General features: G+C 38.0%; 1 protein-coding gene across 1 annotated transcript in view; it reads right to left on the reverse strand.

Annotated features, from left to right (window-relative positions):
- Window positions 1-864: 864 nt before the first annotated feature.
- The window catches only part of CTDP1 (CTD phosphatase subunit 1), a 100,083-nt gene continuing 85,065 nt past the window's right edge, over window positions 865-15,882 (reverse strand). Inside the window, exon 13 of the mRNA XM_083859344.1 lies at window positions 865-1,901. Within this exon, the coding sequence (XP_083715470.1) occupies window positions 1,760-1,901 (142 nt within the window). The 3' untranslated portion in view covers window positions 865-1,759. The remainder of the gene's footprint in view (window positions 1,902-15,882) is intronic.

A 15,882-nucleotide genomic window follows, 5' to 3' on the forward strand; every position in this document is an offset into this window, starting at 1 on the left:
AAAACACAAAACATGCCCCACAACCCCTGGCATTTTAGTATTTAATTGCAAGGAGTCATCCTCTGGTAGTTGGGGATGCTGCATTCAGGTTGCTGAAAAAAAGGAAAGTATTTCAACTTCCCATTTCACAAGCATTAGTCTTTTTCTTCTGTTACATTATGAAAAATCACTTGGAGACATCCTGCTTGTTTTCATGGAGAGCTACAGCAGGCAGAGCACTGTAGCATTCAGCTGTGTGGTACCTGTGTAAATGTCCAGGAATGCTCCTGTGAACATTTTCCCAAAAAATCCACTATTTTTGTCTGTGGATGCTGATTTCATGTTCTGAAGTGGAAAAGCAGTATTAATCTGAAAAGGCTCTAATATTTTCACAGTCTTCCTCTGATTGTCATTATGCAGCTTTAAAATTAGAGTGCTATTTGTAAAGCAGCTGAAATTCCACTGAAATGTTCTGTTTCACTGCTAAGTGGAAAAATTTCTGCACCAGGATGCACTTCCTTTTAACCATGACATACAAATGAAAGAGTTTTCTTTTGCAAACATATTGTTAAAAGGATTCAATCTCCAGTTGCTAGCAATTGAGAATAAACCATGGTCCTAGCCACAGAAATTCAATACCAAAGCAACAACTCTTATGGTAATTTCAGAGGCCAGTCAAAGACACCTGAGAAAAGTCAGATGTTAGAGTTCATGAATCTTCTGAGCCAGTGTTTCTCTTCTGTCCTTCAGCTACCTGCCTGAATCTACAAAATTGCACCTGCTTTCAATGTTTTTCATTATTTTCATGCAGAATAAAGAAAAGATAATACAGAGAAGTGTCTTATGCTTGATGGAAGGAAATGAACAGGAAAGAGAAACAAAGCATACAAAATGAACCTTTATTAAATGAAAGAAAATCTGTTTTGTGGGTCAAATATGAAATAGAATATACAAAAACTTTACATCAGATCTCTTGTCAAAGAAATTAAATTCTACCTAGACTGAAGTAGCACTTGTTCCTTCCAAGACAACACGAATGGGTGAATATGCATCTTGTGGCAGTACAGGACCATATAGTCTGCTGTGCTAAATTTCTGGTTACAGAGAAGGAAAGTTAAAAATCTAAACAATGTCTCTAAAGAACCCAGCTATTCAACAAAGTAACCTAAAAACATGAATGTTGACCACTATGTATTCTCTTACAAGCAAATGACAGGTGGGTCAAGTGCAGAGTTCACAAAGCTTGCATATCACGTTCTCTGTTTCTATACAAATATAAATAGTTCTTTTTTATTTCAAAAATCCTTTTATATTTGATAGCTCTATTTCTGGAAAAGGATGACCAGTTTGTCAGGTTCCTGCTGTACTACCCAGACAATTCCATCTCCTTTATCTCCTCCTGTTTTTGAAGATTGCAACCCATAAACCACAGCCTGCAGTATTTTTAGAAACTTGATGTGTTTAATCACAAATCTTTGTACCACTGTTCCGTACATGAAGGTTCTGCAGAGCTCCTAACATGTCTTTGGCATAGCACATCATGTCCCATTTAACACTTTTTTTTTTTTTGCTTAAAAAAGTATATATTCCTTTAATAAAACAACTTAAAAACATCTATTTCTGATTTTGTAAAATAATGTATCACCTCTTGAGTTGCTTTGCAAAATATACACACACATTTTGGAAAAAACATTGAGTACTGACATAAGGGACTCATCTGAAGTCCGATCTGTTTATGAGAAGTAAAATATAATTACAAATTCTGTCTTCTGCATGAATCTCACATGAAGTCGTTCAATTCAGCTTCAAGTGCTGCTGCCATTTCATCCGCTTCAGAACTGCTTCCCTCCTCATCTTCATTGCTGGATTCTTTACTGGATTCACTGGCAGCATCATCTTCGTCCAGTTTGCGCTTGTGACCCCTGGAAGGACAGACAGAGACAAGGCCCATGAGTGGAGGTATCTCAGTGCTTACTAAGAGATTCATATTCAACATGAGAAAAAGTGAGGCTAAAGAACTCATATTTTTTCAGGCCTAGACAAAAAGCATAGCACTTGCTTTTACATGAACTAACAGTAGCCAGTTCACACAATTCATTTTTTAATTGCTGTTATGTACTGACAGCAGTAGGTGTAAAGAACAAGGTAGTGTTAATTTGTTTCTTCTGTTCTTCTGAAGAAAGTATGAGACTGTTTGAAAATAATGAGTAGATTTACGCTCCTCTTGCATCCCAAAAGAAAGAAGAGAGCTATTGTGTGAAAGAGATATTACCAAAGTATAAATGTTGTATGATTTTGAAATATTCAAGATTCTGCTTTTTTCATAAAAATAAACCCATAACTGATCAACCAAATCTCACTGCACCAGCATCCACACTTTCATGCTTCCAAACTTTGGGGTCCCATCCTTCCCTTTTGTGTCTCTTTGGATTAGTACTGCCAGGCTGAACAACACATTTCTTCACATCTCTGGAGAATGAACCAGTTTAAACAGGAAACTGATGTGCACCATACCCTCCTGAAAGAATCATGTTCCTGGCTCTGAAAGATCTCCAAGGAAAATCTAACGCTTCAACTGGGATGTAGCCATAAGCAAAAGAATTTGGATTTGTGGAATCCTAAAATCTCTTTTCCTTGCCAAAGGGAATTTTATATCAGACGTGTACTTCTGAGACAAAAATAAAGTTGAGATTTTTGCATTGCACAGAATTCATAATGAGATGTAGAAACACCTTCAAAATCCTTCTGGATAATTTGCTCAAATTTCAAGCAGAAAAATACATGCAGAGGGGCAGGCATTTCTCAAATAACTTTCCTTGCCGGGTGGGGCTTCATTAAGAAGAGAATGCACTGACTTGCAGTCATGAAAAACTAATAAAATAACCTATTTTAGCTAAAAGCAGTAATTTAATGATAATCCTGTTACTTCTGAGAGCATGGAAAAATAGCATGTAACAAGAAAGACCTTTGATAAATACTGACATGAATGATACATATCCAAAAGAAATAAAGGCAAAGATTAACAGAGTTAAACTTGTGAGCTTGTAAACAATGCTGAAATACAAAGCAATTTTTCTTTACACAGAAATTTTTATTGCTGTTTTCCAAGAAAGAGGAATGCTCATTAGCCCTGACTGCTTGGTTTGTGGGCTGGTTGACTGACACCTGACCTGCCCTTTCTAAGCTTTTCAGGGAGATGGACAAGGTCTGGTGGGAAGTCAGAAGGGGAGTCCAAATCAAAATGGGAAGTGAACAGTAGTACTATGTTCATCTTCCCTTTCTGTTGCAGCTGTGGGACAAAAAGAGACACTGCTGCTGTTTTACAGAGCATTTCCTCCCACTGATGTCAGCTGGGTTTTGTTGTTCAGCACAGAGGGGTAGAAGTAATATTCCAGAGGCAGGCGAGGCTGAAACCTTGGGACACACTCTGGGCTCTAAATCCCTAACAAGGAAAAATGGGATGAAGCAAAAGTGTTACCTGAATACTTTGCTACTGAAACTTAACTGTGGCATGCTGAAGGAGTTCCAGGGCACTAAATGTAGCCTAATTCACAATAAAAAGCAGTTTCTGAGGCATAATAGTGATTATTTCCACACAGCCTCTATTAGCATGCAGTTTGGACAAGGAAGCTCCCATGCTTAAAATGCCCAGTTGGAAGAAATCTCAGCACATTTTCATTAAAAGCCATACAAATGTATGGAGCTTTAGCAACACTTGCTGACTTCATGATGATTTCAGCCTTCAGAGCTACAGTGCTATTTCAGGCATTAATGATACTATTAGCAAAGAAAAGCTAATTGGGAATTAAAGAAACCTGAAAGAGTCTTACTCAGCAAAAGAAGAAACGAGCAGTGCATCTTTAACAAGTAGTGGATAAGAAGTACACAGGCAGTGCTAACTGAGAAATAAAGTCATGAAGGGAATCTATTCCACAATGCTTGCAGCTGAAAGCATTTATATTCATCTATTTGTAAGGCTGCATCCATGGAATCTGATGGTATTTGCCCATTGAAAAATGAAATTAGCGATCTGACGATTGTCATTTACATATATGGAACATTCACACACAACTGCAGATACCTTATTAAAGGATGTGTCAGGACAAGTGGGCTTTTAGAGCCAGCCCAAATACTGTAAGTTTACTGGGACATAAATCAATAGCACAGCTCACTGAAATAATAACTCACTGCCAGTTCATTATTTCTTGAAAGTGCAGAACAGTTAATTTACAAAATAATTACAGCAAAGACTAGCAAAATTATTAATTTATGCAAGAAAGTAACTTTTTAAATTTCAACATACTTCATAGCAACTAGATTTCAGTGAGGACAATCAGCAAAATACAGGGATCTGGAATACCCAGTGTGACTAATTAATTAAAGAGTGCAGTTCCAGACTACAAAAAGACTTTCCAGAAACCTTAATGGATGCATCTCCCACATTTCATCCCTCATTCAATTGTATTAAACAGTATCTTTGGGAATCCAAAAGCCTGACCATTATCTATTCTGTCAGTTCTTGTTGTTTCAGCAAGGCTAGAATGACAGCTCTGTTCAATCTTCATATGAAACATTAGTCACTCATGGGGAGGAAAAAAACATGAAAAGACCAAAAAAGTAAAGAGAGCTAAGTATTAGTTCTCTATAGAATAAAACAAAAAAATCTCTCCTGAATGTTAGCATTTTTTATTATGATATAAAAATGTTTTAGTATTTCTGTACTGTAAACTGCAGCTTCACAGGCATTCAAAAAACATTTAAATGAATATTATGGTATCAAATAAAAAGCTAACCCTGACAGAAGAATGGAGGAAGGACACCAGGAACGAAGAGCTGCATTTTTCTTTGCAAATTCAGGAAAGAGAGATAACATTCTGTTAATAATTTCTACCTTCAGAAAAAAAGCAGTATATCCCCATGGCAGTGTATCTATTAACATAACAAACAATTTAAAATGTATATCTTCCTCACTGTCTTGTGCCCATTCTTTGTGATTTCCAGTTTCAGAGCCATAGTGTGCAGCACTTTTGAGTGGAAAAGTTAAGCTCATAGAGGATTCCTTCTTACTATTTAGAGAAAGTGATTCAGCAGCATTGCAGGCTTCCATTAGCCTGATTTACATTTTTATAACGAATTTTGCTCAACTGCTATTAAAAGCCAAACACGTCCATAATAACTGAGTATCTTTAACCTCACATATGAACAACTGCCAAAACACTGAATGCAGAACTTTAAATATTTGACAACTCTGTGAAAAAACTTCTACAACCCAGATTTCCTTTTCCTTTGCGTTAAGTATTTTTGCTTTGTAATACTCAGTACCAGGAGGCCCACCAGTTCGTGTGCTGGAAAAATCCTTTCAGAAAAGAACTAAATTTCAAAAAAACTCTCTCATCTAAGTGAATTGTCAAGTGATTTAAATAAACTACAAGTACAATTCACGATGACATTAAAAATGAAAAGAAAAAAACATTTGTAATTATATACATATAAAAGTAGCTTTTAGGGAATTTTAATCTACAGAATGCTAATTAGAAATAGTGATTTTCCAGATGAAGAGAGAGGTTTACAAAGGTGCAATAGCATAAGGTGCATGCCTATAAAAATAGCACAGAAAAAATCCCTGACAATGAAAATTTATTTAGCTCTTGAACAGTTAAAATGACCACTAAAATCTGATTACAATGTACAGGTTGAATGAAAACTGCATTCTTATGAATTTACTTTAAATTTAGTTCACTAAGAGTGCCATAGGGAACAAAGTAAAAGAAGTCCAGTATTTCTTGCTTCTATTATCTTCAGGCCTTAATTTATAATTGGCTGAAAATAATGTTGAAAAAACACCCTTCTTAACTGAAAAGCAGATTGTCTCTGGTTTGTTTTGCATTCTAATGGCACCCCTTTAAGAATTACAGTGCTACATTAAAATAGAAACATCTAATTAGCAAAAGAACTCAAAGGGCAACATAACCCTTGCTTTAAACAAAACAAACTTAAATCTTTTCCAAACCTTATTTTAAAATTGTAAATGAAAACTACAGAAAGTATTTAAATACAAGTTCACATATCCTTGAAACTTGAAATACCCACAATCCCCATCACTATTCTGATAATGAGTAAACCTCTAATTTTTTGCAAGTTCACCTGACTTTTTTCAATAGCTCCTAAAATCAGTACAATAATAAAGTAGAGTCTGGAGACTAAATGTGTTTAGTCCTTTACAAGCAATCAGCTTACAGCATTGGCACTGTAAATTATGACTTCAATTTCCTACCAAATACAGCCAAGTTTCTCTCAAATGAGAGCCCTTGCACAGCACCCCTAAGTAATTTGGAGGGCAAGGGTTTGGAAAGGGCATTTTGAAACTGCCTGCTGCCTTCCAACATCATCACAGCCCTGCAACATAACCTACACCCAGGCATGCCTCTGAAGCTCCATGTGGAAGGCCTGTCCTGGTTTCTATATACACTTGGACCACAGCTTTCTGTAAACTCCTTCCACAATGGAAAGAAAGTGATGTGGCATTTGGTAATGGAACTGGAATTTGATGTCCTTCCACAGGAATTCGACTATGGGAACAACATAATCAGATAAGCTAGTTCTCTGGCAATATTCCTCGGTTATGAAGAATTAGGGCTGGTTATCCAGTAAAACTCTTCAACCCATTCTGAAGATGCCAGCCCAGTACTTGGCTAACAAGCTTCAATGCCTTGAGCTATAACAACACACAAACTGAAAATGAATGCTGTGAGCATTAATATGTCACATGAAACAGACAGACAAGATGGTTAAATTTTCAGAGAGATGTCTCAAGTTTTCTGGTTATGTTTTTTTAACATGGGATACATGGCAATATCTTTAAGGTCCCTTCCAAGCCAAACCACTCTGATTCTATGCCCTTTTATGTACACTTGATACAAGAGTGAGCAATTGTCCATAGCCTGCCTGTAACTCAGGTGTCTACCCTCTGGCAATATTCCTCATACATCTGTGCAGGAACACTGGATTTTCTGTCCCAGCACTCATCACTGGGATGAAGAGCACAAGCACAGCACACTGCCAGGCACAGCCGTGGGAGCAACAACCGGCACCGCCCCAGCACGGCTGGCAAAGCTGCAGTGTGTTTGCACTTCATGCTCGTGCTGGGACAAACAGGACACTATTTAGCTCCGCAGGAACAAACGCCAGACACCTCATATATCTCCTCAAGAACTCATCCAACGCTGTCTGCAGGATTACAGGATGATCCAGAAATCTAATATGCAGAAAAATGCACTGAGAATGTTCCTTGCACACCCTCAGGGTGCAGAGAGAGCCCCTGCAGTTGGAGGAACAGTGTTGCTTTCACGCTTCTCACAAAAAATTCTTCCAGGCACCCACCAATTCCAACTGACATCTCCAAAGAGTATTTTAACTAACACAACAATAAAGTGAGAGCTAATTAAATTCTCTACACCCTCAGTGCCTTTCTGCTTTAAAATTTAGCGCACCTGTGCACAATTCCAATGGTGAGAAACTATCTTGGAAACTGAAAACCATCCTACAACAGCTTTATAGGTAGTTCTCTGAACCAAACACTCAATGTATATCTAAATTGAGAATATTTTTAGTCAGGAAGTCACAGAAAATTTAAACTAACACACTGTAGCAATTCCTGGATTTAACAAGGATAATTTGTAAATTTTGCTAAAACTGTTGATGGGCCTGTGTTTTCTTAATATTCAGATCAAGGGGAAAAGAAAATCACTCCAATATTGGTTTCTTGACAGCATCAATGTTTTCTTCAAGAAAATGGTGATTTCTTAATAGTTAAACATTGAGATATTCCAAAACCAAACAGTGTAGCAATAAAACTTTAAAATTAAATGCTGCGTGATTTTCTTTGCTCTCAACTAATTTACACACAGATAACAATTGAATGGAATGATAGAAAACTGAAAAGTTGAACCTACAATTTTGCTTCTGTAATTACATCACAGAAATATAAACTGCATCCCTAAAATATTATTTGTTATTAACTTCAAGTTTTTAAAAAATAACATAGTTATAAGACACTTACAACATTCAATATGACTATTTCTTCAAAAGGCAAAGGTAACAGTGACAGTTTTATGTCACACAACAAATAATCTTGTCAATGACATGTAGAAGACAACAGAAAATTAAATATACTTTTCGCTATGTGGAATGCCAGACTGTTACCTGGCACTTTCATAAGGGAAATGGACAGATGCACTTGGTATATAACTTCTTAATCCTATTTGAAAGCTAAATCAGGCCTTTGTTGTTTGCATCAATTCTCTTTCCAGCTTCTTCTAGTTTACAAATGTTAACTATTCTGACAACAAAAGTCAGACAGTAGCTCTGCAGAGATCCTGGGTAACTCTGGGAGGCTGTAATAGGATGTACCAAGGCTCAGCAGTGAGCAAAGAAAGTTTCAAGCCTTCCTTCCCACTGCCTGGGTGGGCATTGTACAGTAACTTAACTGGGATTTGGTTTGAAAAAAGTTTTTTGAAAATGGACTAATTCCTCAAACTAATTTCTGTTATACAAAGGCAATAGTTTCAGATAGTGATGAAGAATAATGTCCTCATTAGTGATCTAAATATGAGTCATTGTTTTAAAGAATGGTTGTATGCAATAAAAATTAAGATGAAAAGTGGGCAAAAAAACTCAGATGTATGGGCAATTTAGAAAATTCAAAACCATACATCAAAAGAAGAAGTTGGAAAAGAAACATCATCTGATTTATCTGAGAAAAGTTGAGCTTCCTTCATTTTCCTCACAGGAGCACAATGTGTATGTGGAGGTACCCCTGTGCCAGTATAATGGAGAACCAACTCCTGTCTGAAGACCCCCAGCACTGCACAGTAATGCCTGTAATCCTGATTGGATTTGCCACCATCACTCACAAACACTGAGAACACTCTTCAACATGCATTATTTGGCTTCTTAAATTTTTAAGATAGAATTTAGCTGATAAAACACTGACTATGCTAACCAAGGAGGTTGGAAGTAAGATATGGTGGCTTTTTAAATTAGATACATCTTAATCTGTATTATGGACTACACCAAGTTATACTGAAAGATTATTCTGTCAAAGCCTTCAATTCTGATTTTTACTTACTCTTCTCTTACTTTGTCCTTGTTTTTAATAAATAATTGAGATTAAATTGCAAATAACTAAACCAAACATCCTTCTAGGATGTTCATTCACTGCTTTGCTAACAAGAACATTAACTAAGAACACCTCTGCTTTATCATAGAATATTGAAAATAAGACAAAACACATCACTGACTCTATATGGATACTGGTAGTAGTCATCTCCAATGAGACACAAAAACCAGATTTCAAATTCCTTTAAAATTGTTGTGTTCTATGGACCAAAATACACACCCCACAGGTATATTCTTTCATGAAATGCACTAGCTCACTCCTGCCAAAAAAGGTCAGACCTTCCTCCTTCTCACAGTGCCATGTGATTTAACTGGATAAGCCCCCAGTTTATTGACTCTGTTGCCTGCCTCAAAATTTGGTGGGCCTGTTGACCACCATCTCTGTAGTCAGTTTCCAGTGAGTATTTCCTCCACAACAGTTGGGCTATTGGAGCAGTTGTGAGCCTGTGGATTACACCATGGCACCTGGGACTGAGATTGCTCATCTAGCAATGGGCTGCAAGATCTGTTCTCTCTATCATACAACATCTTCCTGCAATATTACATTTCTCTACTACTTATTGCTTTATCCCGATGGCAAGACATGTTATCTTGGCACTCCTCACTTCTTCCTTCTCCAAATGCCTAGCCCTGACAACTTAGATTTTTCTGTAGTTAGTTGTTGAAATTGTACACAATAAATATTTTTTCATGCATTAAAACAGGTTTTGGAAGACTGTTTTGGAGACACAACTGCATTATAAAACAAAGCTACAGAGAACCTAGAAAATAATTTATCAGCATTAAAAAGTCAACACTTGACTTCAAACAGTCCATTTTGCTACAGGATGTTTTAGAAAAGTTAGTAAGTTACAAAATCAAATTACATCAAGCAGGAAGTCACTTCTTGGCAAAAGAAATTTTCAAAAATTTGTTACAGATTTGGTCTAGAAACGGTTAGGTTTCCATTAGAAACAGCAAAGTAGTGCCAAGGCTTGGTTTGCAAATAAGACAAATTTGAACTGAGGTTGTAAGAATATCTGCCAGAACCACATGACTTTTACATCAGTTTTATAAGGTTAGCATAAATGATACATACACCATAAAAACACATGCAATACATTTGAAACAGAATGCCACCCATCTTTATGTTAGTGTGCAATTCCAACAAACTCCCTAAAAAGTGGGTCTGCGTTAATTAAATTTGGATCTCTACAATACTGGGTCAGCGAGCATCACAAATTCAATCTGGATCAAAAGGCATGTGCCAACCCCCAGCTTATGTACCAAATGGAATCACACCGCTGAGAATTCCCCGTACCTGTTGTTTTCACACCAGCCACGATGCGACAAACGACCCAGTGCAGCAGATCGCAGCTCTCCTGGCTCACAGTCTTCATCCCCTATACAGTCTGCTCTACAATTTTTTGTCGATATTTCTGGAATAAATTCAAACTAGCAAAGGCAGTTTATACTTGCTCTCTACTTTCTGGTGCAAAGCTGCAATTTTTATGATGGTGCTGTCCAAAACCCAGATTCAAGGTATCATTCATCTGTAGCCCCCCTCCCCAATACCACTAATGAAGAAGGCATCTGAAGGAGAAGCAGCTTATTATCATTTATCAGTCCAGAGTAAAAGGCAGCTACTGAGCCTGTGTCCTAGAGAGTTAATTTTCTTTCCACTAGCCAGTACAGTGTGATGTTTTGAATTCCATATGAGATTGCTGTTGATACCACACTGATGCTCAGTCATTTCTCAGCAGTGCTTACCCTGAGCCAGGGGCTTTTCAGGGTCCTCCAGTGAGGAGCTTCACAAGGACCTGGGAGGGAGCATGGCCAGGACAGCTGACCCAAACTGGCCAGAGGGATATTCCAGACCACAGAACGCCACGTCCAGCATGTAAACCGGGGGGAGTTGACAGGACAGACTGATTGCTGCTGAGGGAGAAGCAGCAAGATGGTGTACAGTTGTATGTATCATGTGTCACTTGTTTCCCTTAGAGAAATTAAACCTACCTTCTTCTCATTACAATTCTTATGATACTAATACAATATTTTACTTTGTTTCAATTATTAAACTGTTCTGATCTCAAGCCATAGGTTTACTTTTTTCCTGGTTCTCTACCACAGAGGGCAGAGGGTGGCTGTGTGGTTCTTGGCGTCTGGAGTTAAACCACGACAGCCTGGTCTTATCCATGTAATAGTACTGACCATAGGCTCCGATAAAGTACAGTTATCAATATACCTGGATATATGGATGGGCAGAAGAGGAAAATGTGAAGATGTTTCTCTGGGCACCAAATGACTAGAGAGACACGGCACTTCAAACATGTAACAAAACCTGAGATTTACAAGTTGTTCTCTTTCTAATTGCTTTCTGAGAATGAGATAGCCACACTGATGCAGGGACAGCAGCAACGTCTGAAGTGCCAGGCAGGGGATGAGACACTTCTCTGTTTGACTTTAGGAATAAAACCACTTTACAGGCCCTCTCCCAGACTGCCAGAACACATTTCACAGCTGACTTCACTCAGAGACCCCTGCCTGCTTCTCAGCCTGCACAGGTGACCCTCAGGGGTGAGGAGGGGTAGTGCATGTGCACAGCCCTGACAGAGAGAAGCCTGGCCACATACCAACGTCTTGCAGGCAGTTCTGGCCCTACTGCTCAGATGCTGTTTATCCACCCTTGCTAACACCTGGGACACTAACAACTTTCTGGTATTACCATTCAGTGGTCTGAAGCAAACAGCAACATCAGCTGAGACATGCCTTTCTTCTGCTAATCTGCAAGCCTTACAGGTTCTCTACCTAGCAGAAACTTACTCTGCAAGAACATTTAACGTGATGTGGTTTGTCTGATGGGCTATTTCACTGCAACTGGCAAAACATATACTGTCATGTATTCAATTGTGTTCTCCAGTAAACATTTACTGGGATAGTTAAGGAGCACTCAAGGCACAGTGATAGTCTGAGAAACAGCAGAAGGAGGCTCTGAACAGGAGACATTTCCCTCAGCAAACAAGAGCCTCTTCTGTGCAGTGCAGTGGTATATGCTTGGGTCACACAGTAGAGGACACGTTTGCTCCTGTGACATCTGCTGTGGTGTGGGGAATTAAAACATCCCTATTCTGCTTTTCATGGGCATGGCTGACAACAACTCAGGGACAGATCTCCAAGACAGGCTTGATGCAACAGTCTTTTGAAGCAAGTTTTCTAAAACATTTGACTTTGTTTTTCTCGATGAAGAACCTATTAGGAGTTCAAGTGATTAATAAATTACTTGGAAATGGGAATATCTACCCATTTTGATTCCTAGATTTCCCTCCCTCCATTAAGAAGCAGCACTGCTGCTCTTCTACCAACATTTTTAGCACATGCTTCAAGCTGGCATTTTAATTGAAGATATACACTGCTGTTTAGCAGCCATTAAAGACTTGCAGCGATCAAGATTAATGCACATTAGTTATTATGTGGAATTTGAAGTACTTTTAGAATTCATTAGGGAAACTAGAGCTATTTTTCTTGATCGGAACAATGTTGCCTTACAGTATTCCCGCTAATGTCCTAGGTCTCAACACACTGAAGGATTAAAAACCTTCACTGACAGTTCTTAATGTACTTCTTGGTTTCCTTATTCTCAAGGGATATTTAGATATCCACATATCTTACTAAGGAAAAACATAAATTGTTTAATAGCTCATAAATTGCACTGAAGCATTCAGCCTGACTAAAGGAAAAAATGCTGCCTAAGTTACCTGAGGGGCAACCCCCTGCTATTCTTCAGATCCCAGTGCAGCTCTCTCAGCAACATGCAAACCAAAGCAGTGTGTTACAGGCTTGCTTTACCCTGAACTTCTGCTTTACATCTTTCTTATCCCACACCATTAGCCACAGATGCAAAACAACATTAATATCTACGGACTGCTGGAATGGGCTAGTGGTGCTGGAGGTCATAAGTCCATAAATACTCACACAGTGCTGGGGGAACTGTTGTGTGAGTGGAGGCAGGATACTGGAACCCAGTGTTGTTAATTACTCCTGTGCAGGAACTGAAATACACCCCAAACAATCTGATGCTCCAGTTTCTTAGCGGAATTCAGATTCCATCAGAGAAAGAACTGTCTGCTCTGTGTGTCACAAGTGTTCTGAAGTTGAAGACAGAATGAAATGGTTTTCCTACTCCTCTCTTTGTGAGTGAATACTAGGAGCTCAAGATTTTAAATTCATTCAGAGTTCTAGTTCTTGCCCTGGTAACCACATGAACCAAGCTGGGGCTGCTCATTCTTCAAAGTGGCAGACCATTAAGCAGATCAAGTCATTAACTCCCAAATTCTTTTCCCATTATCCTAGCTTCCTGCAGCTTTCATTTCTTCAAACTTAAATTGTGCTTTTGGCATTTTTGGATGTAGGAATACCTGAATGAAATGTTCCACACAATAACATCTCTCCCAGCTGGGCTAGAGGAACCAGCATCACGTAACTGCCCTTTGTGCGTTCTGAAAGCTTTTCACTCCCACAACCCAGAAGCTCGAGGGGTAGCATTACATTATCAAGAGTTCTCCTTGTCTGGAAGCTTCTCATACAGTGTCAGACAGCTCCTAGAACCCTGTGGGTTAGGGTTTGACTGTAATCTCATCAACACATGCTCTCTCCCTTCTTCACCACAAGCACCAAACTCTGCTGTAGGCTCCCCAGACTTGCTCAGGGCTATTCTGACTCCCAGGTAGTCAATCCCTACACTTTCCTTCAACTTCGATCTCAGCGTTGTGGATTTTACAGATCACTTAACTGTGACATACTAATTAATGCAAACAAAACACTCATTCTTGATTCTGAGACAAACTCATTGCTACTGCACATGCTCAAGAAAAACAGAGCTAGATGAAACGACAAACATGTTGACCTAATTTCTTCTCACTAGTCTTGATCACTGCTTAAGCCTAGGTTTGGGGTCCTGGAAGGGTGCCAGGATCATCCCTGCCACATATAGCCTCTTCTCCAAGCTGAAGTGTTGTTTTTCACTACTTTTGTTTTTCATTTAATTTGTCTTCTTCAGCTGGCCTCACAGTTAAACAAGAATCCTCTGCTAGAAAGCACATCTCATTTCTCTGTTCCCTCTCTCTGATTATGTGAATTCCTTTCATCATTTTTCAGCCCTCACTCTTCCCGAAATGATTACAACAAATGATTTCTATAGTCTGCTTCTACAAAAATCCAGCTCTTGTAGACTGGTGCTTCTTGCAGATATATTGCAGAAAATTATTTTCCCTCAGGCTCTAGTCACTCCATTGTCCCAGGATGGAAGCTATTAGTTAATGGCTCTGCAGTGATAAAAAGCAATGACTGCAGAAAGACTTCTATTTCAAATACATTGATGCATTAGTGAGAAATCAATTACATTACTTCACTCAGAACTCTTAAGTTATAGACAGAGTCACTGAATTATTATAGACAGCAAGAGTTAGAACAGAGAAATGTAAGAATAACAGCAATTCCTGTACATATTTTCACATTTATTAGAACATTAAAGGAGACAAGGAGAACAAGGCAAATACTGTTATGCTTGATGACTTATGATTCCAAACTTTTACCCCTAAAAAAATTGGCAACTTAGATTCCCCAGTTCATTTTACAGATATCAGTGCACCTCTATTGAGAAGCACAAGTGAAACCTATTTTGTCTTAAAATGAATTTAGAAAAAATAAGGATATACTTTAACAGCATTTTCCTAATTCTTGTAACAGATTAGTAACATACAGACTTCCAATTGCTTGTGTATTCTTCCCCTGAAGTATTAGAACTGTTGCAACTTAGTGCTGTGTAGACTTGCATAGTTAATCTACACAGTACTGAAATAGGAAAACCCATGACCAATAAATGTATTGATGACATAGTATATAGAGAATTTGATCAAAACCTTAGTAAGACAAAGTAGCTTTCAAATCTAATACTGAAAGCAATAAGAGAACTTTATGCTATTTTTCACTTTTCCAAAGAAACTTCTTTTCCTGATCTCAATTGCATAATTGCTGTATTAACTAACAGGTATAACCACAGTATCAGTGTAAGCCAAGTAATAACTGCACACACAGACACAAATAGACTGAATAATATTGCATTATTGCATCTGAACAACTTCTAGGTATTTTCACAGTTAGACTGTAAAAGAAGCTAAAGGGAGATATTCACTCTAACTACGATCTATTTCAAAGCATTTTCAAGCTTCTCATTTGATGTGGTCTAACACAAACACAAGTATTATAACTCACCACTTTGTGAGAAAAGTAGTCTTGTGCAGTTTGTATGTCTTTTGGCAATTTACATATTGTGGAGTGATACATGAAGATACCACAGAATTATGCTAAAGTATCTTGCAGAAGTTCAAAACACTACTGTTCAGCTTTTTGGTGAACAATGAAAAAAATCTTCTTAGAACTGCAACAACTTACATTATTCTTAACATAAAACTTAATAGATTTAGCTGACAGTTTAAGTGGTGAACACCTCACTCATAACACCAAATGCTAAAGAAACTTGCCAAAAGCAGCAGCATCATATCCACAAAGAAAGGCTTTGGAAAAAATCTCTTACAAAAAGTAAAGAAGGTTAAAAAATTCAACTGCTGTTTATACTTGATAGGCTTGATGTGAAAAAAAGCCTTATGTTTTGTAGATATAAATGTTACTGAGAAATCACTTATTCAATTTGTTTAGGAATACTGTACAAGAGAAATAGCTCAGATATTC

This window comes from Zosterops lateralis (genome assembly GCF_965231275.1).
Source record: "Zosterops lateralis genome assembly, chromosome: 1".
Classification (NCBI taxonomy): Eukaryota; Metazoa; Chordata; class Aves; order Passeriformes; family Zosteropidae; genus Zosterops; species Zosterops lateralis.